The sequence below is a fragment of the Acomys minous genome (assembly GCF_964271855.1).
Source record: "Acomys minous genome assembly, chromosome: 8".
Classification (NCBI taxonomy): Eukaryota; Metazoa; Chordata; class Mammalia; order Rodentia; family Muridae; genus Acomys; species Acomys minous.
Window position 1 is genome coordinate 87,782,290 of NC_140489.1, and position 27,413 is coordinate 87,809,702.

Here is a 27,413-nt window from a genome sequence, read left to right on the forward strand (position 1 = left end):
ACTGAGCCATCAGTAGCCCAGGCTGTGGGCACAGGCTGGACTTTGGACCTAAGGATGAAGATGGGAAAATGCACAGAAGTCACAGGAAATCTTCTGGGGGAGTTGCCTTCATTAATTGCACCATGTTTACTTAAAAGCATTCTTTGCATTCGGTGATGTGCGCACATGTAACCGCAGTGAGGAGGCACATGGTTCTAAGCCAGCCTGAGCTTTAGAGAATGCTGAGTGTGGTGGTCATGCCTTTAATCCCCGCACTTGAGGAGCACAGGCTACATCTGACGCCAGTCTGGTCTACACAGCAAGTCCAGGTTAGTGAGGGCAAAGAAAAAGGATGGAGTGAAGGAGCCGCACTCAATAACGGAACTGACAGCTTTTGAAACAGACATATAAAATTCAATCCCTTTGGCTGAAAACACATGTTTAAAGGTACAATCAAAACAAGTAAAACTGATTTCATAAAACAAAATATAAAATATTATCATATGACCCGTATCCCGTATCTTAGAAAACCAGCTATTTTGTTCACATACTTCATTAGAGCACTCTTACCTAAGTATACAGCTAACAATCCTACTCATACAAATGACCTACAACCTATGCTAGCTCCCTGAACCTAAAGAGACCCGCAATTGTATTTCTGTTACAGGATTCATTATAAAATTACATTGTAGTGTTTTTAAAAAACACTTAAGTGTGTACAAAATATCCCCCTGCCACAGTAATGTAAATCCATGAATGCTTTCTAGTTAAAACACACGGTAGCTGACACTTGGAAGCTCCAAAACATGGTACTTTGTATTGCTGGCTCATGATGACAGCTGTGACTCTGCATGGGCACAGCTGGCTGACACCTGCACACACACCTCATACAGTAGCTGCAGTCCAGTCTCCCGTTAGCTCCGCTCAGGGTGCAGAAACCCACAGGATGACGATATTCTCAAGAGCAGACGGCTCTGGCGCATGCGATGCCTTTTTGCTATGCTAGGGAACACTTGCTTGTGTTTGGGAAAACAACATTCTACCTGCTTGGTCCATATTATTCAAAATAACTTAACCTCTTCTCTAGGGAGGGTTTTCAAGGTAGGTCTTCTTGCTTGCCTTCCCTATCTGTACACAGATACTGTGTTTATATATTATATATTTATATCAGACACGTATGTACACATTTACAGGCAGACCTTCACAAAGATATTGCACTTATATACAACGCAGCTTTAGCTGAGCTAACTTCACACTGTCATCCACTACGTTCTTCATGAGAAAGGCAGTCAATATGTCCGAAGGAAGTTGCAAGCGAAGTTTCCAGTAATGCACCCTATTTAGTAAACACTGGAGCGGGGAGAGGTGGAGGGAGCAGGCTCAGTCCTTTATTGCTCAGGGCTGGGCCCACTCCCCAAGGCAGCTGGAATTAGATTGAGGTCAGGCAAGAATGCAAAATTCTCAAAGACAAGCTATTGCCTCCTCATGGCGCGCCAGCCAGCAGCCCACCGCAATCATGGACACAGGCAGATGTTGAGAAGTAATACAGCAGATAACCCAAAGGCTCCCACTGTCTGTTACATCCGGTACAAAGTTCTCCCGCTTCGCTTTCTACGCACATCAGAAATTCAAACGATAACAACACATGGATTTCTATCACATGGAAAACACCAACACAGTACATTACACGCAGTGCCATCTCCTACATGAAAGGTTCCTTCCCTGATACTCTGCAGGGTGGGTGCCCCGGGCTCCTCAGCTGGCCAAAGTATAAGATCTATGGAACACTTTCACTGAACTCCCACGCCTGAGGCCGGAGTGCCCCACCACCTTAGATCTCTGTCAGGGTGAGCTTGTACGACCCTCCGGCTTCTTCAATCTGCAGCTGGAAGGTGTCTTCATTGGAGTAGTGTTTTACAATGTTGTCATCCATGTTTACCAGGATCCTGGACAAAGACAGGGCATGAGTCGCCACCACCCCACTTGGCTGTGGCGCTAGGCTTGGGTTTGCTGGGTAGTGACGAGAGGGGACATTGTTCACTCCTATGCTGCAGCCGCCTTATCCAGAAGGTGGCAAGGAGCAGGAGAACTGGGTAGCGGGGGAGCCAAGTAAAGGGTCCCAGAGGTGGAAGCGGGTGCCAGGCAGGAAACACTGCCTGTTTTATCACTTCTGGCCTAGCGTGTTCGCTCACTAAATGGTACCTGATGTGGAAAAACGAACCCACAGAGGATCTTAGACAGACTCAGGAGAGCCATCTCCATAGAGTCACAGCCTCCTGACCAATTACCCTTCCTGGAAGTTTAAACAAAGTAGTTAGGCTTAACCCTTTCCATTAGATTCATCTAGAAAATCCCAGCTAGTATTTGGTTTAGAGTCTTATACTGTGTACTCTTACCCCTGTCAGAAAGCAGACACTTCAAGCAAAACAGAACTAAAAACAGTAAGTTCTGGGGCCAGCAAGATGGCCCAGCAGGTAAAGGTGCTTGTGGCCAAGCATGGTAACTGTGTTCTATCCTTGCTACCTACATGGTAGGAGAGAACTGACTCCTGAAAGTTGTCCTTTGACCTTCACAAGTGCACTGTGGCATGGATACACACACACACACACACACACACACGTACGCACACATGTGTGTGCAGGGGCATAAATAAATAAATAAATAAATAAATAAATAAATAAATAAATAAAAAATATATTAAGAACTAATTTCTAGACTGGAAGCGATTTTCTATAGCTTGAAAATCCAGGCCAGGTTAGGGGGCTCAAGAAGAAAAGGAAAAGGCTTTGGGGTCAGTCAAAACTGGTTTGAATCACAGTTGCACACCACCAACCATGCGAACAGACAAGCCCCTACATTCTTCAAGCCTCAACACTACAACCCAGCTCACCAACAACAAGTGAAAACTATGTGAGAGGCATAGTGGGTCAGCCTAGCACCTGGCTGGGGACCAGCCTGGAGGGTCCTGACACCCTCAGTCAGGTTTACCACACTCCCAGGACTGTGGAGCCACCTCAGGGCTTACAGGCACGGGAAGGGCAAACACACACTTGTATTTTCTTTGGAGAAAAAAAAAAAAGGATCTTCAGAGGAAGGTCAATTTTAAGTAAATAATTTAACAAGGAAAAGAAAGTGAGGCATGGTGTTTCACACCTACACTCCCTGCACTGGAGAGATTGAGGCAGGAGAGCTGCCATGAGTTCGGAGTCAGCCTGGGCTACAGAGTGCAAACCTGACTCACTCTTCCACTTCCTCCCACACAAATGAATAAAAGCAGAGACCCCAGCTTTAATGCTTGTGTTGTCATGGCTGCTTCTGGAGCGTGTGGCGCTAAAAGCATGCTATTCCAGTGCTAGAACGCCTGTTCTCAGGGGTACACTTGTCATTACTCACCCTTTTTTACACTTCTTAAATATTTTCCCAATCTTGTCATGGGGGACATCATACTTGTCTGAGATCTAGAAGAACAGAGAATAAAACGGCCACGATTACTTTCATTTTTTTCATTTTACCTTGTTTTTTTTTTTTAAAGATTTTTATTGATGTGTATACTTGGATACATATGTTTATTAATTTTAAAATTATGTGTGTGAGTGTTTTGTCTGTGCACCACATGATACCTGGTACCTGTGGAAGCCAGAAAAAGATGCTGGGAACTGAACCCAGGTCTTCTCAAAGAGCAGCCAGTGCTCTTAGCCACTGAGCCATCTCTTTAGTCTATGTCGTGCATGCCCCCCCACCCCTAGCATGTGTGTGTGTGTGTTTGCACATTTAGGTTTTGTTTTTGGTTTTTTTGAGACAGGAGTTATCTGTTTAACAACACTGGCTGTCCTGGAACTCACACAGTCTTACTGTAGCTGAGGCTGGCCTCAAACTCCAAAGTTTTGTCTCAGCCTCCTTTTTTGTTTTGTTTTGTTTTTTCCCGTTCTATGTCTCAGTCCTGGTCATCCTAGAACTTACTCTGTAGAGCAGGCTGGCCTCAAACTTACAGAGATATGCCTGCTTCTGTCTCCCTGAGTGCTGGGAGTAAAGGTATGAGGCATCATGTCTTCCAGGCTCCTGTTCTTAACAAGACACTGGGAGAAGGGAGCTGGTATTTCCCTGATTAATTCAGATGTCAACAGGTCAAGTGACTGAAAGAAACATCCATAGCTAGGCCCACGTGAGCAGATGATAGGGTGAGGACTGGCTTTGTGATTCAGGGGCCTGTGTTCACAGCGAGGCTCTGGTTCCCTGTGACGACCCCGTCATTTGCTCTGTTCCTCCTGGAGCCAGCACTGCTTCAGCTTTGCCCACTCAAGCCCCAGGGCACACCAGGTCTACTCTGAGCAGTTCACGGTGCTGGTCTGAGAATTTATGTACATCATCCTTGAGAGGCATGGGCACATCACACAGGCACAAACAGAAGCATCTTTAAGGAATGCAAAAGCCAAACTGGCTGGCACGCTTGTAATCCCAGCACTCCGGAGGCTACTGTTGGAAGAGCTGAGGCCAGGCTAAGCAGCAAGGGTTGCTCTGAGGGATGCTGGGACCCACTGTCACCTCATCTGATTTATGCTCCTTCATTGCATTTTTTGCATCTGAAATTTACCTGTGAATTTCCTGCTTATTTTATTGCCTTCTGACTTCCTGCCTGGGCAATCCACTCCATTTGGCATTGTGTTGTTTACTCTAGTGCCTACAATGACACCTGAACAAAGCTGAGTTTGGGAGCCCATGCCTGACATCCAGCAATGCGGAGTCTGACGCCAGACTGGCCTATATGGTGAGTTCTAGACCAGCCTGGACTACACAGTGAGGCCCTGGTTTTGGCTGGTTTGGTTTTTAAAAGATTTGTCAGCCAGGTGAGGTGGCACACACCTGTGAACCTAGCACTTGGGAGGCAGAGGCAGGTGGCTCTCTGTGAGTTTGAGGCCAGCCTGGTCTACAAAGTGAGTCCAGGACAGCCAAGGCTACACAGAGAAGCCCTGTCTTGAAAAACAAAACAAAACCAATAAATAAGTAAAAATTTAAAAAGATTTGTCAGGTGAGTTCAGCACAACACAGTTGTCAAAGGGAGCTGAGGAACATTTCTAGCCTAGTTTCAGTTATGCATCACTTTGAGATTAAAGTGTCCATGGTTTGTAAGGGCCTGCAGTTGGAAAACTTCAGGATGCATGCATCACTGACAAGACAAATCAGAAGGGGAGTCCACATGTACCCCCCCACGCTTCTCCTACTGACACCCCCAAGGGGACACGAGCTCGGCTGAGTGCAGCCCCTCTCCCAGCTCCTGGGATTGGTGGTCATCACAGGTCACGCCTCTACGTCCTCTCAGATGTGCTCTAGATAAGGTCTGACATGGTTGGCAAAGACAAGAAGGCGCAGAGGCAGGCTGGGAGCTGGGATGCTTGTTCTGAGGCAGGCCTGTTTCGTTTTCCGTTTCTGCCCTGGCTTCCAGACTTGTGGAAATTATAGATGTTGCTACCAAGTCCAACTGAGCCAGTATTTTAGGGATGGCATTTAAAAAAAATATTTATTTACTTATTGCATATACAGTGTTCTGCCTCCATATACACCTGCACATCAGAAGAGAACACCAGATCTCATTATAGCTGGTTGTGAGCCACCATGTGGTTGCTGGGAATTGAACTCAGGACCCCTGGAAGAGCAGACAGTGCTCTTAACCTCTGAGCCTCTCTCCAGTCCTAGGGATGTCATTTTTAAAGCTTTACCACTGTCAACTTCCAAGTGGTTTGCTACATGAATTTTCTTTGTAATCAAGAATACAAAAGTTAAACTATCCCCTAGGCCATTACAAATTCATGCAGCAGAATAGACATGACAAAGTGATCAACCTACCCACTCCAGGCCGGTCACAGGGACAAGACAGACCCACAGTCAAGCGAGGACACCCAAGGCAGGTCAAATGCAGGCACTGCTACAAGCATACAGAAAGCATAGCTGGGAAAAGAGGTCAAGGTTCCAGCGTGACAGAGGAATCGGGTTGGCTGATAAAATGCTTCAGCGGGGTGCTGCGAGGCTCCCTTCGTTTTTTACAGAGAGACTATGGCGGGTGTCCTACTTACTGCCTCCATCAGGCCCTTCAAAGATGGGGTCTTGAGCATCAGGGCATCGAAGACTTCTTCTGACTCCTTTCGGACGTAAAGCAGCACTGTGGGTGGTTTGCGGGGAGAGAAACAGTAAATCACATGAGCACAACAGGAAAACAGATCACAGGTCCTAGTTAAGACAGTCAGACACAGTCCTTTGAGGGGTAGCAACACACACCACCACAGCGTGAACCCTAGGACCTAGCTGCAGCTTCCCCTCAACGCTGGCTTCCCTCACAACTCGGGGAGGTGGTGGCCCGAGGGTGACCATGCAGGGGTGAAAGCAAGATAGGTCACATTCAGGAGCTCACTGCTGGCTTAGCATTCTCGTTTGTCACAGGGGGCCAACACACCTCTCTTGGGCTCTTCTGTCCGGGTCAGCTTAGCAGGTGGAGGAACTACAAAGTCATCTTCGGTTCCGAACGGCCCCCTTTTTAAGACAGACCTGTGGGTGAGCCAAAGACAGCTGGGTCAGCAGCTCGGACTCCAGTTAATTATGTGAGCAGAAGGAGGTTTTTTTTTTTTAAAGAGCAGTTGCTGCACTTTAGCCTCAAACTCCTTTCATTCTTTATGTGGTCCAGGCCAGATGCCGGCCAGGGCAGGGCTCATTAGCGGCAGGCCTAGGGCCACCCACATAACATGCTGGACATTGTTCGTTGCTGGACATCCTTCCACTAACTCAGCACTGGGTAGGAAAACACAAGGGCTGAGACAGAAGATGAGCTGCCTCCTTCGTTCAGCCTTAAGGAATCATGGGTTTTACCTCACAGGTCAGAGGGAATCTCTCCAAGTTCTGTCAGGTGGACAGCTGTGCTAACATATGTGGCCTATGCTGCCAGGAATTCCAGGCCCACAGGTAGGACAGCTTATTTGAGGGCTTGAGTGACAGCCACAGTGTAGTGTCTAAAGGCTTAACATAACTGTGGTGTCCATGGAAACAGCAGGGGAGAGTGGGCAAGGAGCACGAGAGGAGAGTGCACAGGTCTGAACCAGCGCTGGCAAAGGCAAGTAGTCCAGGGAGGGTCTGTGTGGGGAGAGCGAAGGAACAGACGAGCAGAAATAAGGGCAGCAAGTGCTTATTCAGAGCAAGCTGGAAAGCAGCAGTGCACCTCAGCTCCTCGCTCGTTCGCAGCAGGCACTCGGTGAAGGTGTCTGCAGGAGCCATGTCTGAAACACTGAAAATGGAACGGGCAGCGCAGGCCTAGAGTGCGGACGAGGGACAGCTGGCAACAAATCTGTGCTGGGACTGGGTCAGAGAGGAGGGGAAGCAAAAACAGTACCCAAAAAGCCAGGGATGGGGGGCGCGTGCCTGCAGTGCCAGTACTCAGAACCCTGAGACAGGAAGAGCTTATGAGCTGCAGTCCAGGCTGGGCTCCACAGGCCTGTCTCAAAAGCCAAAACCAAAACTGAGGTGACAGAAGAGAGGGCAAGGGATGGAACTGACAGCTAGGTGTTCCACTTCCATGCACTTCTGTGTGAGGAGGAAACGTAATTACCAAGGCAGGCTCTATTGTTTCTTCATCATTCAGCCTCAGAGCAGTCATGGCACATGAGCCAGGCTGGGTCTGCTGTGGTCATTCTAACAGCAGGGGCTGCTGGGTACACAGCCCAAGAGGTTAGGCAGCCTATTTAGAGAGGTGCACTAAGACCAGAGGGACATCTAGGGCCTCTGACTTGGATTCTACACACTGTCTCCCCTATGGGGAACCAGCACTTACAGGGTAAGACACCGGCTCTGTGGCTGGACAAGGAAAACATTGGCACTGAATAGAAGTTGAAAGGACCAGGGGCTACTCCTAGGGATTACAGCCCCATGTTAACAGAGGCAACCAGGGGATTCCTGGGAGGGGCAGTGAGAAACAGAGTCCTGCACTGATGTAAATTAGTGAGTAAATGGAAGTCTGGAGGGCAATGAGACAGGGCACTACAGGGCACAGTGCACTGTCTCCGCAGCACACGAGACAAAAGGGAAGACATTTAAGCAGAGAGACTCAGTCACGTGGTCGCTGTGGGCACAGGAATGAGATAAACTGAGCTGGGTGCCAAGGGGAGGAAATGCCAGAGGACAGTGTTGCCGATACGCACAGCAGGGAGCACGGTGAGGCCTCAACTGAAGATGCCCCGGAAGGCAGGTGAAACTCAGGTGGTTGGAGACACCCCATGGGAGGCTCGCATAACAGTGAGTGAGAGGCAGTGAGAGGCAGCCGTGTTCCCTTCCACACTGTGGGATCCACGTGAGGTCCTTGTTCATAGGAGACAGGCACCTGATTTCAGGGACAGTGGGCTCTGGGCCGGCTCTTTAGTCTTTTATTGGAACTGGGGTCTTGCTGTGACACGCTGGTCAAGAACTCACTGTGTTTAGCCCAGGATGGCCTCAAATTCACATCCTCCTGCCTCAGTCTCGAAAGTGCTAGAGTGGCAGGTGCCCCGACACCTGGCTGAGAGACTGAGCTTAAACAGCTTGGAGAGGAAGAAGTTCCTTGTATTATATCTCTACGTGTTTGGTAAATTTGAGATTATTTCAAAACAAAATGAGTTTACTAGAGTAAAACAAAGTGGGAAGCTTACCCTTCGCCTTCTAGTTCTTCAGAGGGGAGGGAAAGCACCTAAGAAGAAACACGCATTCAGATTGTTTTCCAAACACGTCCAGATATCAGACAATAAGCAAATTAGTCCTCAAATAGAGATGCTTTGAGTGTGACAGTCTAACACCAAGCCTTTCTTCTGAGAGACCCAATCCTGTAGCCATATCTTTTGACACCAGATTTTTACAGCTTTCTTGGACTCCACTGACTCAGGCTGGTCTCTGTGGCCTCTGGACCGAACCTGCTGGAGGCTGGCTGACATAAGCACTTAGTGAGAGAGTATCCTGCATATTCCTTCACCCACGCTGCGTCTGCTGCAGAAAGGCAGAGTGAAAGAGCCCCCAGAGATGAAGTAGACTGGCAAGTCTGAGACGTTGACTGGTACCCGGCCTTCGCAGCAAAGCTTGCCGACTGCAGCCCGACCCGGGGCTGTTCACTAGAACTGGACTCTTGGTGACACCTCTGAAAATGCACTAGTCCTTACAAATCCGTCCAGCGGGTGCATGCCAGGGCCTCTTCTGCATTATTTACATGACGTCAGTATAAAAAGAAAAGCCACATTTTCTTGAAACTCTTGTACCACAAAGCAGGACGTGCCTAGTTTTTAAATGTAGCATGAGTTGGCCGGGAGGTGGTGGCACATGCTCTTAATCCCAGCACTTGGGAGGCAGAGGCAGGTGGATCTCTGAGTTCAAGTCCAGCCTGGTCTACAGAGTGAGTTCCAGGACAGTCAGGTCTACACAGAGAAACTCTATTTCAAAAAACCATAATAATAATAATAATAATAATAATAATAATAATAATAATAATAATAATAATAATAATAATAGAAATAGCCTGAGTTGCTAAGGCATGGCTGTAGGGCACATATTGGTGACACCCAGTAATGGAGACTACTAGAAGGGAGCCTTCAGACACGAGTGTCATCCAAGCTAAACTTACAAGACCACAGACCCAAACTCCAAAGTGATGCCATTTTCAACACCTTTAAATGAGCTCCAACAGGAAAGACTACAAGTGGAAGTGAGGTGACAGGTCCAGCATTGCATCTTGGGAATGGGTATCACATCACCGTGCTCACCATTCCAGAGAGCTCACTGATTGGTCAAGGGCCACTACAGTCTGACTATAAAAAATGCCAAGGAGTTTCTGTTTCTTTTTGCCAGGCCTTGCAGCCTCTCCCTGGAGGCTGGTTACCTACATGACTGCCCCGCTGCAGGTTGGTAAAATGCACATCAGGAATGAAAAGGACAGGCTGAGTGTCGAGATCCAGGAAGGGCTTGAACACCGTGATGTCCGTTCGTTTGTGTGAGGGGAGCAGTTGCACTTTAACATCAGACACTGGGGAGAAAAAACAGAAGCCACCAAAAAATTATCACTTTCGGCTGGCAGGGTGTGGTGGTGCATGTCTTCAATCCCAGCACTTGGGAGGCAGAGGCAGGCCCATCTCTACGACTTGGAGGCTAGCTTGGTTTACATAGTGAGCTAGAACCAGCATCCAAATCAGCCTGAGCAGAGCATAACCCACGGCACTGGCCTGCACCTCTGCGAGCAGGTGCTGGTGAAGGCTTCGGCACTGGCCCTGCACAGGGCAGAGCCACAGGGCTTGCCATGCCAGCCCCACTCCAAGCCCCCCTTCCCCCTCCCGGTCCAGCCTGCACTCTGCAGGTCCAGGCTGTGGCTGGCAGGACACACGGGGCCACCATCAGGCATTCCCTGGGAACTGGGGTTAGAGCACTTGCCTTTTCTCTTGCTTTGTTTTCGTTCTTCGTCCCTGATCTTCCGCTCAGCTCCCTGCAGACAAAGGAGACAAGAGGCTGCGGGTGAGGTCTTCTGGGAATTACTCAGCTCTCTTGTCTCCGGAAGCAAGCACCACCATGGGCTTGCCACGTCCATTTCCTCTTAGAAGCCCACTCCTCTCAGTGCAGTACATCGTAAGCACGGACGGAAGCATCTCATGGAAACCCTTCCTATGACTAACATAGCTAATAACATTTTTACAGATTCTTAACATCATCTCTAAGTACATGAAGTCCATCACAGGGAACATATATTCTAAACACAAATACAGTGAAAGTCCTCTTCATAACAGATGTGGCTGGGTTAAAGGTGAAGCTTAGGAAACCTGCTAGCACCCCACACTGCCCACCCACCAAGGTGTGGCTGCCTTCTGCCTTCTCTATTTCATAGAAAAGGACCATGAAAGAAAAGATAAAATTTGGCCCTGTGAATATTCCCTGGGTGGCTAATGTTATCACAGAGTGGGGTGGATCTGTGCAAAGCCATGGTGCCCTTGAGTGACAGACACAATCAGATGTCACGAGGGGTCTTTGCACTCTGTCCTGTAAAAGAACTTATTCGTGCCATGTATATCAACTGTGGAGTGGCAGTGTCATACCGCTGAACCCACAGAAATATTCACAAAAACTTTACTAGTAAAACCATGGCCTGAAATGAGATACCATCCAACACACTAAAATGTGACATTGAATCACTCTGCTGTGTTCAGTAATAATGTCTCTGGTGATGCGGACGACTGTACAGTTGCCCAGGGAGGTAGGAACTGTTGGCTTACCTTTCTGTTGACTATACTCCCTGACAGGAAGGAGGAAGCGGAAGGCCTCTCACTGATCTTTGGCATCATTACACGATAAGGAGCAGGTATAAAAACAGACCACAAAACCTCTTCCTGCTCTAGAAGGCGCTAACGCACAGCAGGGTGGATGTGCAGCCTGCTTGTAATTGCCATATACAGGGCTGGAGTGATGGCTCAGCAGGTAAAGTGCTGGAGTTCAGGTCCTAACACCCGTGTCAACTGTGGGAGGGTACTGCAGCGCTGTCTACGAAACACCCGTGTCAACTGTGGGTGGGCACTGCAGCCCTGCCTATAATCTCAGGGAGCAGAAGGCAGGGTCCCTGCACCCCTGCAGTAAGCTGGCGAGCTAGAGCTGCCATATTGGTGGTGTGGTTCAAATGAGAGACCCTGCCCCAATGTATATGGAGAGTAAAGGGAGCCATGCACCGTCAGCGCCAGCCTCTCCACACATCCGTACACACACAGCCCCTCACATGCAAATAAACATGCACATACACACACAAATAAGATAATTGCTATGTGCTACTGACACGGATTTCCTGATACAGAGAAGCAGGCTGTGTGCCCAGCCCTGCGCCGATCCAGAACAAAGCCATGTGGCTCCCAGTGCCTTCTGACAACGCAACCTCACCTCTGCCGCAAAGGCAGCTTCTCCAATGTACTTCTGCCCTATCCAGAAATAAGGGTCGGAATAAGGAACTCAGGCTCCTGCCAGGATAAAGACTCATGCTACCCTGAAATGGCAGAGACCTGCTAAACTCAGGAGCCAAGGATTCTGATGGCCACTGCAGGACAGGAGGGGGCAGGGCAGGCCCTTCAGCTGCAGGCCTTGGGGCCTTCTCAGACCCAGCTGAAGGAGGAGGAGGAAGAGGAGGAGGAAGAGGAGAACCAAACACCAAGGACACTCAGCTCAGAAAGCTCAGCAGCCTCCAGGTACACAGGTGCATAGAGGTTACTCCAAACGGAGAACACACTGCTAACAGAGAAACACCTCCAAGATGCGCCCCGGGTAAACATACTGTCTGTTCCCACCAATTGGACTGGAAAAATGTTCCTCTCATGGGGCCCTGAGCCAACACACAGGAAAATCCTGCCCTGTGGTGCAGAGTGATTGGTCTGACACAGTGTGGCTTGAGAATCACCTGTCAAACCATGAGATGACATCTGAACAAAGCAAACTGTTTCCAAGAAACCTGATGAGGTCTCAGGACAAATCTGAGGAAGAGTCCCAGGAATAAAATTCACCCAGCCCCTTAGCAAGGCAAATGCCCTGTAGCCAGCAAGGCAGCCAGACAGTCCCAAACAGGGAGGAAATCACAGCTCCAAGAGGAGCCCAGACACAAGTGCCAGGCGGACACATGGAGTCTGTAGTATAACTTTATACAGTATGTTCAAAGGCCTGGCTCAGAGTGGCTCAGTAGGACAGCAGCTAACTGCCTAGTGGGCACGAGACCCTGTGTTTGCTGCCCAGGACCACAACAGGGACCACCCAAACAACAGCATCACTATCAACAGCAAAACCAAACCACTGCTTGCTAAGTAGATGAAAATGCCAATGGATGGAGTTCAACAGTTCAGACCTGGTCATGGATCAGTGAACTTAGGTTGATGGAAACTATCTAAAATGAAGTAAGAAAAAAAAAATCAAACAACGACAACAGGCAATCAGTGAAACTCAAAGCTCCTCACAGATGCAACTGGAGACGCAGAGGGGATGGAGCAGGCAGGTCCGGAGAAACAATGGCCAGACATGTTCCAAAACCAATGAAAGCCGTAAGAACACAGATGCTCAGTAAACTCAAGAACGTGGAACGTCATCAGACTAAAATGTTCACCAACAGTGGGAGAGAAAAGTCTTGGTAAGAACTACAGAAAGGTAGCTCTTAGGCACAGAATAGACCTGGCTAGTTGCAGCCTTGTCAACAGTACCAGCTGCAAATCCGTGTGAACCTTACACCTGGCACAAGAGCCTAAAGTGCAATGAGCACGTCTCATGCAGAACAACTGTAGGATTCACTCCCAGACACACAGCACAAGATGTTAGAGGACGTCCTGGGACGGTCTGGGGACCATCTGACCATCAGGCCTTTGGACTTTCCTTCTCATCGTCGCCGCTGGGAATGTGCAGGGCTTGTCCCAAACGTCAGCCTAACGAGCCTGCTGCCTGTTGGGGCTAAGATGACTACGACCCTGGTGAGGAGACTCGATCTGGGGGAATGTCAGTGAGAGGGTGCCACAGACCCTAAGCCAGCACTAGGGAACAGGAGGCTCAGGAGTTCAAGGCCATTCTTGCCTCTATAACAAGCACGAACTACATATGACAGGGTCTCAGAGCCCAAAAGGATGAGCCAGGGAGACATACAAGCTTATGGGAAAATCATTCATCCATGTTCCATTGGTTAGAAATCCAAGCTTTGCCCCTATTTTCTCTAAAAATGTGCTGAGTGGTTACTGCTCCTGAAGGACAAAAAATTGTCATTTATCAAATGACATTATCAGCTAAGTAGCTCATAACAAAGAGACAACAAAGTACGACTTCCTTAGAAAAGAAATGTGCGTTGATCTATCAAAGGGTACCCCAAAGCGCCTCACTTCTGGTTTATGACTACAAGTGGTCACCAGACTCAGAAACCAAGAGTTCCAAGAGCCAGGAGAAGGCAAGTGAAAAGCATCAAGCGGGTCAGCCTCATAGAGGACAGAGTCAGGGGTGCAGGTGAACAGCCAGAAGCTGAGGCAGCTCCAGTTTGCAGAGGCCTTATAAAAAAAATAAGCCTTCATGACACTCAAAAAAAATGAAGGCATGCATTCTCAAGAGTGCTCAGGGAAATAGTCAGAAAAGATTTAACAGAAACATCAGTTGTGGGGGAAAATGTCTGAATAAAACTGCAATTTCTACAGTATTATAAAAAGAACACAAACGTGCTGATAGCTCCTCCTAAGGGTTTTTTGTTTTGTCTTTGTTTGAGACACACACCAGATCATCAGGGTTTCTCCAGCTACAGAGGAGTGTGGTCAGATGGGAAAAGGCTGGCCTAGGGCAGAGGTGCCACCAGCTGTGACTCACTGGTTCCAAGCGCAGCCCATAGGAGGCACCTGTGTTCCTTAAGCTTAACACCTGATCCTGGGCTTTGGGAAGGATCAGATTACAGAGTAGAGGGGACGAAAGATGGGGAAATGATCCTAGGTCAGCAGAGGAAGCTGGAGGGGATCACAAGGGACCAGGAGGCAGAGCGATCAGAGGCTCTGTAAAGCAGAAGAAAGGAACTCAGACCTGTTCGCACCTTCAGCGTTAGCTCAGTAAGGTTAAGCCTCCAGCAGGTAACAATAAAAGGCCCTTGCTTTAAACCGTCCAATTTGTGGTCACTTGTTACAGGTGGAGACCCTGGCCTGCAGATGAGAAAGCTCTCTGAACTCGACGGTCCCAGGCGCCCTCCAGTGGTCAGATGCAACAGCCCTACCAGAGTCTCTGACTTGACAGAGGCGTCTTGGAGGAAACAGCTGCATCAGAGAAATTGGTGAACTCTCAGGGATGGCCTGCCAAAGGGCCTTTGAGGAGGCGAGGCAGGGGGAGGGTGGGCAGCATTTCCGTGTGTGTGTGTGTGTCCGTGTCCGTGTGTGTGTGTGTGTGTCTGTGTCCGTGTCCGTGTGTGTGTGTGTGTGTGTGTATTGCTGCTTTTCATGCAAGGGCCCATTAGAGGTGAGCTGCTCTGTGGAAGGAAGCCCCAGGCACTCTTCTGGAAGGACGAGCCCACGCCAGGTGATCTTCACTAAGCCCCTGCTCTCTCACCTTGTCGCAGAAGACCTTGATCTGACAGTAGGCCCGGTGCACCGGCTTGTTGCTGCGGTTGTTGTAGCTGTAGGTATCAATTTGGATGTTGAGTGGCAAGCCCTTCACGCCCTTCTGAGAAGAGAAATCTGTGCTTAAGCAGTTCACCGAGATGAAGACCTGTGAAGGAAGAGAAGGCTCCATGAGGGGCAACCCCAGCCAGGCAGCCCGGCCTTTGCAAAGGCTGACATGATGGGCACTGAAGACTCTCATAAAAGATGCCATTTAGAGGCAGCGGAGGAAGGGCTTATCTAGAGAGCCGTTCTGAGCACAGGCGTGGACAGGAAGAGGAGGGGCATGGAAGCTGTCTATTTGGTATCAGCCAGGGCAAGTGGACAATGTGACCATTATGGCTGATGTCATCTGCCAGGGGCACCACAATGTGTCTCTTGGCTGCTGGGGACAGCTCTGCACACTCTCTAGAACCACCTGTACCTTTGGTGTCACCTCTTAGCAGCCTGTGTCATTTTTAACAAAAGCTGGGGTCTTCTAATCTGTAGTTTGACTATAAAATTTCAGCAGAGTTCCCTTGTAATCCAGCCCACTCATACTAAAACACCTTCATTTCCATTTCTTCTGGGTGTCTGGTAACAGAATCACATTGGGCCAAGTCCTCAGAGAATAATTTAAAATTCCATTGGTGTCCGAGACTTTCTGGGTGGCCTTTCATAATTTAAATATAATTTGGATTTGCCACATGCTTGGGTAAGCCACTGTACTTGGCAAAGTTTTTCACAGGCTTTAATTATTATGCTGGCCCACTGAACAGTCACAACACTGCCACATTCCTCATTGAAGGAGGTTCCACAGGGATGTGGCGGAAACACACTAGCTGTCATGAAGACATTATGCTGGGTTGGGGGAGCAGGCCATCAGGGGACATGCTGCCTCCAGGCAGTCACAGAGCACTCCAGAGAGCAGGGATAGGCACTGAGGTCACATCCGCCATTTCACAACTCTGTTACCTTTTACCAGCATCTGAAGCACCGCTGACCCATGTGGACATTTTTATGTCACTAGGTGCAGTTCCACAGAACAGCTGGCATGGCAGCTGGCAGAGAAACCTAGATTCTCCCTTTTAAAGAGGGAGTCAGAGGGCAGCACACCCAGCCCCACCTCCCTGTCCTGCCCCCCACTCAGTTCATCTTCTAGCCAGTTTCCTCAGGAGTCTAAGCAGGTGGAGACACACCATCACTGTGGTACTCAGTGAAGCACGTGAGCGTGGTCCATGCCCCTTCTATGGTTCTGGTTTTAATCTAACATGGCCAGGTGCTTTTTATTTCCCAGGACACTGGCTTTGGAATTTATGTATGGGGACAACACAGAGGATAGTATTAGAACTTGTTTTTAAAAAGTGGGCAAGATGCAAGACCCGTATGCCAGACCCAGGATTCCTTCCAGTGCCCAGCGATCAAGGGCAGGTTACCCGAGGAGCACTGACTGTCCTGCTGAATTAACACACAGGCAGGGAAGGCCTTGGGTTGTAAACAGGTATGTGATGGGGGCTGTGTACTACAGGGGTACTGAATGGAAGAGAAGAGGACAAGAAAGAAAAGCTGGAGAGAAAGGAAATTAGAACCACAGCGACAACGAGCAAGTTCTAGGTTAAAGGGTTATGTACTCTGCCTAAGTGGGGAAAGACTAAGAATCCCAAGAAGCCTGGGGCGTGGCCAGGGTTTGAAGATCACCGATTCTTGTTCCATCGCCAACTTCCCCCACATCTTTCTTCCTGTCCCTGGGTACTGCCATCCCTACCATACTGCTGACCCTGCCAGCTTCCTTACTGATCTGGACAGGTCCACTCCACAACCCTCCTCTGCCTGCCCAGGTCTGCAAGGGGTTGGATTCCATATAAAACTTGTCTCTCAGCCACGTGCACTGGCACAGGCCTTGTAATCCCAGCACTCAGGGAGGCAGAGGCAGGTGGATCCCTGTGAGTTTGAGGCCAGCCTGGTCTACAAAGTGAGTCCAGGCCAGCCAGGGCTACACAGAGGAATCCTGTCTCGAAAAACCAAAACCAACCAAACCTTGTCTCTCCACACAGGCTTGGGCGGCCGCCACACTCAGTGTGCTTGGGACCATGCTGGCCTCTTTAGACACTCTACAGAGCTATCCCTGCGCCCAGAAGAGGGCACTGTCCTTCCATATTTGAAGCTCAGTGCGCTGTTAGAGCTGTCCCAGGTGGAAAATGAAGAAGTTCTTTTCAGGGCTTCCCTCTCAGGGTGAAGCGATCTGCCCTTTCCAACTGACCTATTTCCACAGGCTGAGTCCTTCTGTTGGCGATCTGGATGGAGGGTGCCCGGATGTGTCCCTTCCCCTAGAGTGCTCACACCCTGGCACTGTGGTATCTTGCTTCTAAATATTTTTCTAATCATTTCCAGTAAATAAACAAAATTACTTCACATACATACACACACACACACACACACACACACACACACACACACACACACACACACACTCTTGCACATGCCAAGGACAATCTCAGGTGTTATCCTCTGAAACACCATCTAGTACATTTAAGACAGGTCTCCCATTGGCCTGAAGCTCAGCAATTAGGATAGAATGATGGGCAGGGAACCCCAGACGCACCTTGTTTCTGCTTCCCCAGCACTGGGGTGACAAAGGCACACTACCACACCCAGCTTTTCCAAGAGTGCAGGAGGCCAAACCTAGGTACTCACTCTTGCAAGGCAAGCACTCTCCTGACTGAGTCACTTTCCCAGCCCCTGCTTTCATTTTTTTTTTCAAAGACTTAAGTCTAGCAGGAAGTGGCTCAAGGGATATATGAACTGCTTTATAGAAAGATCTGTTTTGATTTGATGCCATCTTGTACATATTTAAAAGACTGGATTAATTTATTTTAATTAATTTAAAAGATTACATTAATCCATAAATATGTAAATGAGAGCTAGGAGACAGTCTACGGAACAGGGGCTGGTGAGATGGTTCAGCAGGTAAAGAAAGGCATCTGCTGTGAGTCCTGATGACCTGGGGTCAAGGCTCAGAATCCACATGGCGAAAGGAAAGAACTGACCCCTTGACCTCTGACCTCCACATGCATGCTGGGACATATGCACAGGTTCGTGCACACATAGACAGACACATAAATAAATAAATGTAAAAAAAGAGAGAGAAATCTGAAAAGGGAAAAAAATTTAAAAGAACATGGTTTTTGTAAATAACAAGTTATTTACTAAACCACTGCACATTTCACCTTCCAGCCAGATGGGAAAATGTAAAACTTCTGTCACCCTGGGCCACACAGCACAATTTCTAACTCAAAAATGGCTGCCTGGGAAAGTTACACTCCAGCTTACCAATTCCAGGAAGTTTCTGACCCAAAGTGCCATACCCTAGCAAGAGGATTTCACAGTAATCCAACCCAAATCTGGCTCCTCTGATTCCCAGCTTCAAGTGTCTGCTGAAAGCAGGAGCCAGATCCCCAGCATCAGCCTGGACAGCAGCGCCTCCCTGTCACAGCCTCCCGAAGCCCTCCCTGCTCACGGCCTCCCAAAGCCCTCCCTGCTCACGGCCTCCCAAAGCCCTCCCTGCTCACGGCCTCCTAAAGCCCTCCCTGCTCATGGCCTCCGCGAAGCCCTCCCTGCTCACTGCCTCCGCCCTCCTCACAGCCTTGCTTCCATGTTCTTACTCAGATGCATCTACTTCCTATTTATGAAAACTCTTTTCAACTTAGAAGACTTCAAAAGTTAGCAAAAAGGCTGACTCATCCTAACTCAGCATTTTAAAAACTGCCTCTTTGAGCAGATACACAACCACACCAGTGAGTAGGAAAAAATGGAAAACACACACACACACACACACACACACACACACACACACACACACACACACACGTACCATGAAGGGCAGTGGCCTGAAGACCCCAAAGAAAACAGCACAGCTCTTACTATGTCTCATGGAGTAGCATCATGGAAAACCATGCTGGGCCATCATGAGCATCCTGGGCCCTAGGCCAAGCCAAGTGGTACCTGTGCTGGTTCAGGCATTCACCAAAGGCCAGCAAGAAGAGCAACATCTCCCCTGAACTCCCATGGTTTTTTGCTGGGCAGGGTAAGGTACTCGACAGAGGCAGATTTGATCTGAAAATCAAAGCAACCAAGTTTGGCCCCTGCTCTATCCATAGCTAGCACTATAACCCTGGGCCCTGTTGTCACATGACCAGGCAAGGCAGAAATCTCCAAATCATTTCCAACAGACTCCTGTGATGTTCTCTGTCCACAGTGGATGAGGAGGATGAGTCACAAACCTTACTGTCATACTGCAGATATAAGGACTGAGTAAAACAGATACCAGCCAGGTTATGGAGACCTGAGTTTGATCCCTAGCACACAACTAAAACCTGGGCATGGCAGCATGGGCTATAATTCCAGTGCTGAGGACACAGAGACAAGAGGATGCTTGGGTTCTACCCACCCTCAGCCAGTCAGGAGAGTTGGTGAGACCAGAGCCAGTGAGAGACTGTCTCAAAATATAAGGTAGAGAGTGGTTGAGGGAGACACCAGCTTCTACCCACATGAGCACACCTGTGCACATATATAAACACACACACAAATAATAAATATATAAATAAAAATACATTTACCAGTCTACTTTCTATACATGCTGTCACTTTAAAGGATCTAGCCTCCTCGTACAACTTGGCCTAGGAATTCGGTAGACACGTAGCTTTCTTGCCTCCTCCCATCTCCCCACAAACACCTCAGGAGTATCACTACACCCGTCAGCACTGGGAGCTCATCTCTCCAACACTGCTTCATGCCACGGTCAGGCTGGAATCCCCTTGGGACAGGCTATGTGGCTGGGGATTTGGAACCCCTCAGCTGGGGTGGGTCCGACAGCAGCCCCACCCCTGGTGCTCCCAGGATGACACCTGTGAAGAGGCTGGTGTGCACACTGGTGTGCACACTGGTGTGCTCCAGTGCACCGCAGGTCTCCTTCAGCTGCAGACCTGTGAGATTAGGAAACCTGCCTCAGTCCATGACTTCTTCTGTGAAGAGTTCCGATCCTCTCACACACCTATTTAGTTGAATTAGTATTTTGCAGAGGCCCAGATCTATCGTGTAGGAACAGTCACCAGGCACAGATCCTGTATTCAGCAAGGTCATAGCAATCCTCGGGTACTCAAAGTTGGTAAGACATTTTCTCAGGATTAACACCCCTGTGGAACCCATGGACGGGCTCAGGCTGAGATTCCACTTGTGACCTTGACCTGCGCTCTGTCGGACCCTTTGAAATCACACCTCAGTCACCTCTGCTCCTGACATCTGGGACATGCATGTGTTTTGTTGCTGTTGTTTTTGAGACAGGGTTTGTCTGCGTAACAACCTGGCAGCCTTGGAATTCACTCTGTAGACCAGGCTGGCTTCGAACTCACAGAGATGCGCCTACCTCTGCCTCCCGAGTGCTGGAATTAAAGGTGTGCGACACCATGCCCCGCCAAAAAGCTTTTGTTGCTGTTGTTGTTGCTGTTGTTTTGCTTCTTTTGGGGACTGAACCCAGAGCCTTCTGCACCGGAGGCAAAGGTTATACACTGGCTACAGTACCAGCCCTTGCGTATGTTTTTAATAAGAGAGAAAACAGAGAGGGAGTGTTCTCAGAGTTCAACTTCCATTTTCTCCAAGCCGTCCGGCCTATGCTCGATATTGTATCGCCGAGTCTCGGAGCCCTGCTGTCTGTCTGTCTAGCTATACTCAGAGGACTGAGGGAGAGCCAGAGGAGATCAGCTCCCAGCTGCCTGGCTCTGCATTTGGGGAAGTAGCCAGACACCCACACACATAAAGCCATTCAAGAAGAGATTGAGTCAACATCTTGATTGAGTAAGAATGGGCCAAGACAATCAAATCTGGATAAAGTAGGCAGTCCAACCATTTTTCTCGACAGACAAATTCCCTCTGTTGATATGATCACATGACAAAGTCCAAAGTCTCTTATGGAGTCCATCAGAGGCAAAGAGTGAGATGGATGATTACACGCCTAGCTTCTCCTCTATGAAACAGGTGTGGATGCACACGAGTGTGCACACGCACACGTAACACTTCCATTTCTACTACTACTACAGTCTGCAAACAGGCTGACTGACACACGGTCCCTTCTGCAGAGTGCTGGGAAGGCTGCTGCTGTGGAAGGAAACTTCAATGCTGCTTTTTCTGTTTCTACACTTCCTTACTACATATCTTGAGGAAAAGTATGGTGTTATTCAACTAATCAAAACATTAATCTCAAAAATACTGCAACTAAAGTTCCCACCCAAAATGGTTATAAGGGGGGAAAAAAAACCACCCAAACCACAAAAATCACCTACGGAACAGGCCAAAGATGTTCTGCAAGATTCTTTTTAAACATCAGCCCATTTTTCTAGGACAGTTCCTCATTCCTGGCTGAGAATTCATGCACTCAGAAGATTTCAACTGCTTTGTAAAATGCAGCTCGAAAGTGAGGGCTGTACATTAGCCAAGGGCTGACCTTTCAGGGGGTTTCATCCAAATGTTCTCCCATATCCTGAACTGCTGGGCAAGAATTCTCCCAGCAGCAGCATGGCAGCCTCATGATACTGTTCACACAACTGGCTGCTCCTCCCATGTCCATCCTCAAAGGAAGGGAGCAGAAGAGACACAGGATGCAGGACACGCACTCACTCAGAGGAGACCAAGGATAAAGTTTCTAAGTGTCTGACTCAGCCAGTCCTCTGGGGGCTTTTCTCCTCCTTTCTTTTGTTGTTGTTGTTTTTGTTTTTTTGAGACAGGGTTTCTCTGTGTAGCCTTGGCTGTCCTAGACTCGCTTTGTAGACCAGGCTGGCCTTGAACTCACAGTGATCCGCTTGCCTCTGTCTCCCAAGTGCTGGGATTAAAGGTGTGTACCACCACGCCCAGCGTTTCTTCTTTCTTAACCATGAGCTGAGCATAATCCCAGCAAACCTGATGGGAAGAGACTAGGGGGCACGTAAACTAAGTGCATTTAATCTGCTGGAAAGACTCACTGACCAAATGTTTAACTCGCAGAAAAGAGTGCATCTGCAAACACCTGGATTCAAGGCCTGACACACAGGGCCCAGAGATGCAGTGTTTGCTCAGCAAGCCTAGGACCTCAGCTGTCGGAAAACAAAACACCCTGGACTCCATCAGTCAAACGCTACAAAACTTCCAAGGACTTGAGGCAGATGCTGAATGACGGTGCTGACTGATGTGGTGCTCGCTATCCCTGGGTGTTGTCCATGAATAGAGACAAGGCCTTAAAGCTCCACTGTGATGGATGGTGATGTTCACTCTGCGTCACTGTTCAAGTGCAAGAGGATTCTGACCCCTAGCTAGCTGGGATCCTTCTGTTTTTCCCCACTGAGAGATTTAGGTAGAAGGCTGCATGCTGTTGTAAGTTGCTGCTGTGGAGGTGAAAGCAATTCCTTATGGCGTTTCTGATGCAGTGTGCTCGAAGGATAAAGTAAGGGTGTCAGCACAGAGGGACTCACTCAAAAAGAGAATTCACGTGTTGACGGTTTGGATGGCTTTTCCTTTTTTAGGGCAGGAGGATTTCATTCAAGAGGCCCAATTCTCAAGCAGAAAGAAACAGTGAGACATACTCTGTGTCAGATCAGGTTCTTTAGTGACACCTGAGGGGACAGAGGGACCATGAGAGCAAGCCCAGTCCTGGGACGTGTGGCAATGGAGAACTGAGGCAGGCGGTGACGTAGGACGAACCTTATCCTATAAAGAGCTTGTCTCGTGCCAGGTGTGATAGTGTATACCTTTAACATGGGCCCCCTGGGCGGAACATAAGTCCTCACACCTGCACAGCGAGTGCTTTCCCACTGTGCTGGCTAGTTCCTGTCAGTTTCCCACTGTGCTGGCTAGTTCCTGTCAGTTTCCCACTGTGCTGGCTAGTTCCTGTCAGTTTCCCACTGTGCTGGCTAGTTCCTGTCAGTTTCCCACTGTGCTGGCTAGTTCCTGTCAGTTTCCCACTGTGCTGGCTAGTTCCTGTCAGTTTCCCACTGTGCTGGCTAGTTCCTGTCAGTTTCCCACTGTGCTGGCTGGTTCCTGTCAGTTTGATACCAACCTAGACACACCTGGACAGAGAGACCCTCAATTGAGGAACTGCCTCCATCAGATACCCTGGGAGCTTATCCCGGAGGTCATTTTCTTAACTACTAGCTGATGTAGGGGGGCCAACCCACCGTGGGTGGTGCCAACCCTAGGCAGGTGGGCCTGTGGTAAGAACAAGCCAGAGGAAGAAGGCTGTAATCACAGCTCCTCCATGGTCTCTGTCTCCATTCCTACCTCCAGGTCCCTGCCGTGGTTTCTCTTGAGGATAGAGTGTAACCTACAGGTGCAGTAAACCCTTTCCTCCCCACATGGCTTTGGTCATGGTGTTTATCAAAAGCAAGAGACTTGAATTAGGTTACCCACTGCACCGTCTTTTCAGCCCTAGATTTTACATGGTAATTGTGCTGGCTGGTTTTATGTCAACTTGACACAAGCTAAAGTTATCTGAAAGGAGGGAACCTCAATTGAGAAAACATCTTCATAAGAGCCAGCTGTAGGGCATTTTCTTTTTCTTTCAAAAATATTTATTATTATGTATACAGTGCTCTGCCTGCATGTACACCTGCAGTCCAGAAGAGGGCATCAGATCACACTATAAATGGTTGTGAGGCACCATGTGGTTGCTGGGAGTTGAACTCAGCACCTCTGGAAGAGCAGACAGTGCTCATAACCTCTGAGCCATCTCTCCAGCCCGTAGGGCATTTTCTTAATCAGTGATTGATGGGGGAGGGACCAGCCCATTGTGGGTGGTGCCATCCCTGGGCTGATGGTGCTGGGTTCTATAAGAAAGCTGGCTGAGCAAGCCACAAGGAGAAAGGCAGTACGCAGCACCCATCCATGGCTCCTGCCTTAGCTCCTGCCTCCAGGTTCCTGCGCTTTTTAAGTTCCTATCTTGGCTTCCTTCAGTGATGGACAACAATGTGGAAGTGTAAGCCAAATAAACCCTTTCCTCCAGACTTGTTTTTGGTCTGATGTTTCTTCCCATGTTTCATCCCAGCAACTGAACCCCAACTAGGACGATAATTAAGGAACACTAGCCCATCACCTGTAGCGTCAGAGCGCAGTTACAGACGGGATAGGGACTACAGCTCTCCTAATCTCCAGTGTGGTCTTGGAGCTGCACATCACAAGGCCACCATCGCTTCTCCCTCTCCTATGCCACACTGGGCCCTGTTTGTCAGCTCCCGCTTCAGACTAGGCGGACTCAGTTGCCTCCTTCCTCCCTAAACTCACAACAGGTACTCAGAAGGGTAACGGGAACAGTCCAGTTCAAGCACGCTTTGCCAAAATATCCAGGCGCTGATAAATCGCTGGCTGAAAATGCATCTTCCTTGGAGCTCCTAAGAACATGGTGCTCTAGCCTTGCTGATGACAGAGCCAAGAGCAGAGGTTTGGCTTTACCAGTGGTGAGCGTCATAGTCTGGAGAAGGCCACTGTTTCAAGCCAGGCTGTCTGTTCCAGTCATGTCTGTGCTCTCCCAGAGCTGCACAGGTGAATGGCTGGCTGACGGATCATACAGTTAGGGAAGCCAGCTTTCTACAATGTGGTCTCTCAAGACAATAGCAAAGTATTGATTCTGTGTAGAACTCCCTAGAAGGATGCTAGAAATGAGTAGAGAAAAGTTCTACAGTGAACCAATGGTGCTTCGCCCTTACACTTTGGGCTGACATGTGGGAAAGGCTTAGTTTCAGAGCTGGGGTCCTGGCGTTCTTATTACTTGTGCATTAAGATGCAGTTAAAAAGTCCTGGCTGCCTGATACACATCCCAAGAAAAGCTCCAATGGAGGGGAAAAGAAAGAGAAACGTAGGTGGGTTCAACTGGGGAAGATGCTCCGGTAAGGTTACCATGGTAACTGAAACAGCTGGACCTTCTCTGTCAGCACATCCTCGATGTCCACCCCTTCTGTAGAAGCCATACTACCCATGCTCCCTGGCTCTCATAATCTTTTCCCTAGAGACAGACAGGGCGTGACTGTGAGGTTCAGGGCTGGAGGACACTGATGGAGACAGAGAGAAAACCAATAGCAAAGCCCTAGTAAGACCCAGCTCTCAGGACACCGGAGCCAGCCCCATTCCTAGCCACTCCTGGAGAGACACCTGTGGAAAACTGGAGCGGCAGGAAGTGAGGGGCAATGGGCATCCAGACAGAAGATGCAGCGGAAGGTCACCTTGATCGTGAGCCATAAAGTTAGAGGTCTCTGAGTTTCAAACCAAGCAGCTAACCTATACCAAATTCCTACTTGTAAAGAAGTTGCAGTGCTTAGCTGATGGCTATGTGGCTCCAGGAGACACAGACAACCATCTTGGATACAGTCCCAGTGGCCTCTGAGAATCTCCTTTTTTTTTTTTTTTGTATCAAAATTCAACTTAGTTAAATACAAACACTGCCTCTATGTTCCTTTCTAGAATGTAAGCTATCTTTTCAAAGGAAAGTAGAGACTGTAGGATACGTTCAATGCGATCATTCAAATCAGTGTAAAGATCTAAGCAGCTCTTCACTGGGAGAAATTGTCCAACAGCTGAAATCAAAGCACTGGTAACATTTCCCCCTCACAGCCCAATAGCACTAATTAGAGTAAAATTATCATTTTTTTTCTTGGGACATTTCAATGAGGTTAAGAATCTGAATCAAAGCTGATGCAGTAAAGATTTTTAAAGTATAAATCAAGATCCAGTGCTTGGCCAAGGTCTAATTAGCAGGGAACATTTATGCAGTTTTGCACAGTCCCCCTCCCCCTAGCAGGACAAACAAACAAACCCGCCTCTCTCAGCTCTGTGCACCTCCGCTCCCTGGCTGCCCACTCCACGTGCAGTTAATGAGCGTGTGCAGCTGAGACAGTATCGAGACTGAGTCACCCACTCAGCGGCATCCAGTTCCACTACTGATGCTGCCAGATAATCGGGGTGCGTCACACCTGCTCCCTGCTCTGGGAGGGGACCGCGTTGTCCTAACTACACTACAACTACAAGGTCACTGTTAACCAGGAACTGAACTGTCAACTGCTCCCAGGCCTTCAAGGCACAGCTGAACACTTCTGTTACTTCTCAGACTATCAAATGACCATCAAAAGAAAGGAGCCAAACGGGCAGGAAGGGGTGGGGCGGGCAGGGACGTGGGAGGAGAAAAAGTACTGACTCGCAGTCTTCCCACGGCCAGGAGGGGCGTTCCCTGAAGGAGAAACAAGCTCCGAGTCAGCAGCGCTGTTGCCACAGCCTGCTTCCCACACCGCCCACACAGCGTCTCGGTTTCTGTGCCATGCAGAGCGCCAGGGGAAAAGTCACTGGGACCAAAGAGAGGCAGGGAGAAAACATTAAGAGGGGACCTACTTGCTCCCCTTCCCTCTTGTCACGTTCCATAGGCAAGACCTGGTGGCCCTGAGAACACTGGGCGGATGCTGGGATTTGGCACCTGCTGTCCCAAAGAAGCAGAATGTGTGCTCCGAAATATGCAGAACTGGATGGGAGTGTGACTCAGGGCAAAGGCAGACCACATTCCATCCCACGGCACAGAACAGGACAGGCGAGCGAGCACATGGGTCACAAAGGAGACGCAGCAGCAAGCTGCCTGCCAACCAAAAGTTCTAGGAGCACTAGAGGGGTTAAAGGCAAAGCCTGTGGATTAACAGAGAGGTCAAGTCCTCTTTTTTTTTTTTTCCATTTTGTTTTTGTTTTGTTTGTTTGGTTTTTAAAGGCTGGGAAGACCTGTGGGAAGGGCTTCCAGTCATAAGAACCCCTGACTCCAAAGGCCCCATATTGCCTCCCAATCTCTATTCCACCTGGCCAGAGTCACAGCTGTTCTTTGGTTTAAAAGTAGCAAACCTACAAAAAATTAAAAACAAAAAACAAAGCAAAACACAGGAATGGTAAAGCTGACTGAAAGGACAGAGAAAGCCACAGATGGGGTTTCCAGGAAGGAACCCGAGAAGGAGGCTTAGGATGACAAGCTGTCAAGTGAGAAGTCTCCACAGAGGAGGTTATTGTTTCCTGAGAGCGGTGGAGTGGAGGAAGGGTGAAATTTTGCTCCACCCCCAACCAAAGCAAACACCTAACTCAGGCAACAACACAAGTGGTGGCGGAATGGACGCGGCTGCCTGAAACTCCCTCCACAGGATACCAGCGCGAGGCTTTCTTCAGCTGCCAAGTGTCTCCGAGGCAGTCAGAGACGCCTTCGGCTGGCCCTCACCCTCAGGCAGGCACTGAATAAATGCTCACTATTGTTACCCGTGGGTTCTAAAGTCGGGCTGTGACTGGTGTGCTTCAGTTCACAACTAGACCCGA

General features: G+C 49.0%; 1 protein-coding gene across 2 annotated transcripts in view; it reads right to left on the bottom strand.

The window, feature by feature from the left end:
• Positions 1 to 371: 371 nt before the first annotated feature.
• GRHL1 (grainyhead like transcription factor 1) overlaps positions 372 to 27,413 on the bottom strand; it is a 48,021-nt gene continuing 20,979 nt past the window's right edge. For both annotated transcript variants that reach the window (XM_084792204.1, XM_084792205.1), the window contains exons 9-16: positions 15,040 to 15,198; positions 10,399 to 10,450; positions 9,858 to 9,997; positions 8,640 to 8,677; positions 6,425 to 6,516; positions 6,048 to 6,133; positions 3,373 to 3,437; positions 372 to 1,925 (exon numbers count right to left, since the gene is read on the bottom strand). In XM_084792204.1, the coding sequence (XP_084648330.1) occupies positions 1,811 to 1,925; positions 3,373 to 3,437; positions 6,048 to 6,133; positions 6,425 to 6,516; positions 8,640 to 8,677; positions 9,858 to 9,997; positions 10,399 to 10,450; positions 15,040 to 15,198 (747 nt within the window). In that variant the 3' untranslated portion in view covers positions 372 to 1,810. The remainder of the gene's footprint in view (positions 1,926 to 3,372; positions 3,438 to 6,047; positions 6,134 to 6,424; positions 6,517 to 8,639; positions 8,678 to 9,857; positions 9,998 to 10,398; positions 10,451 to 15,039; positions 15,199 to 27,413) is intronic.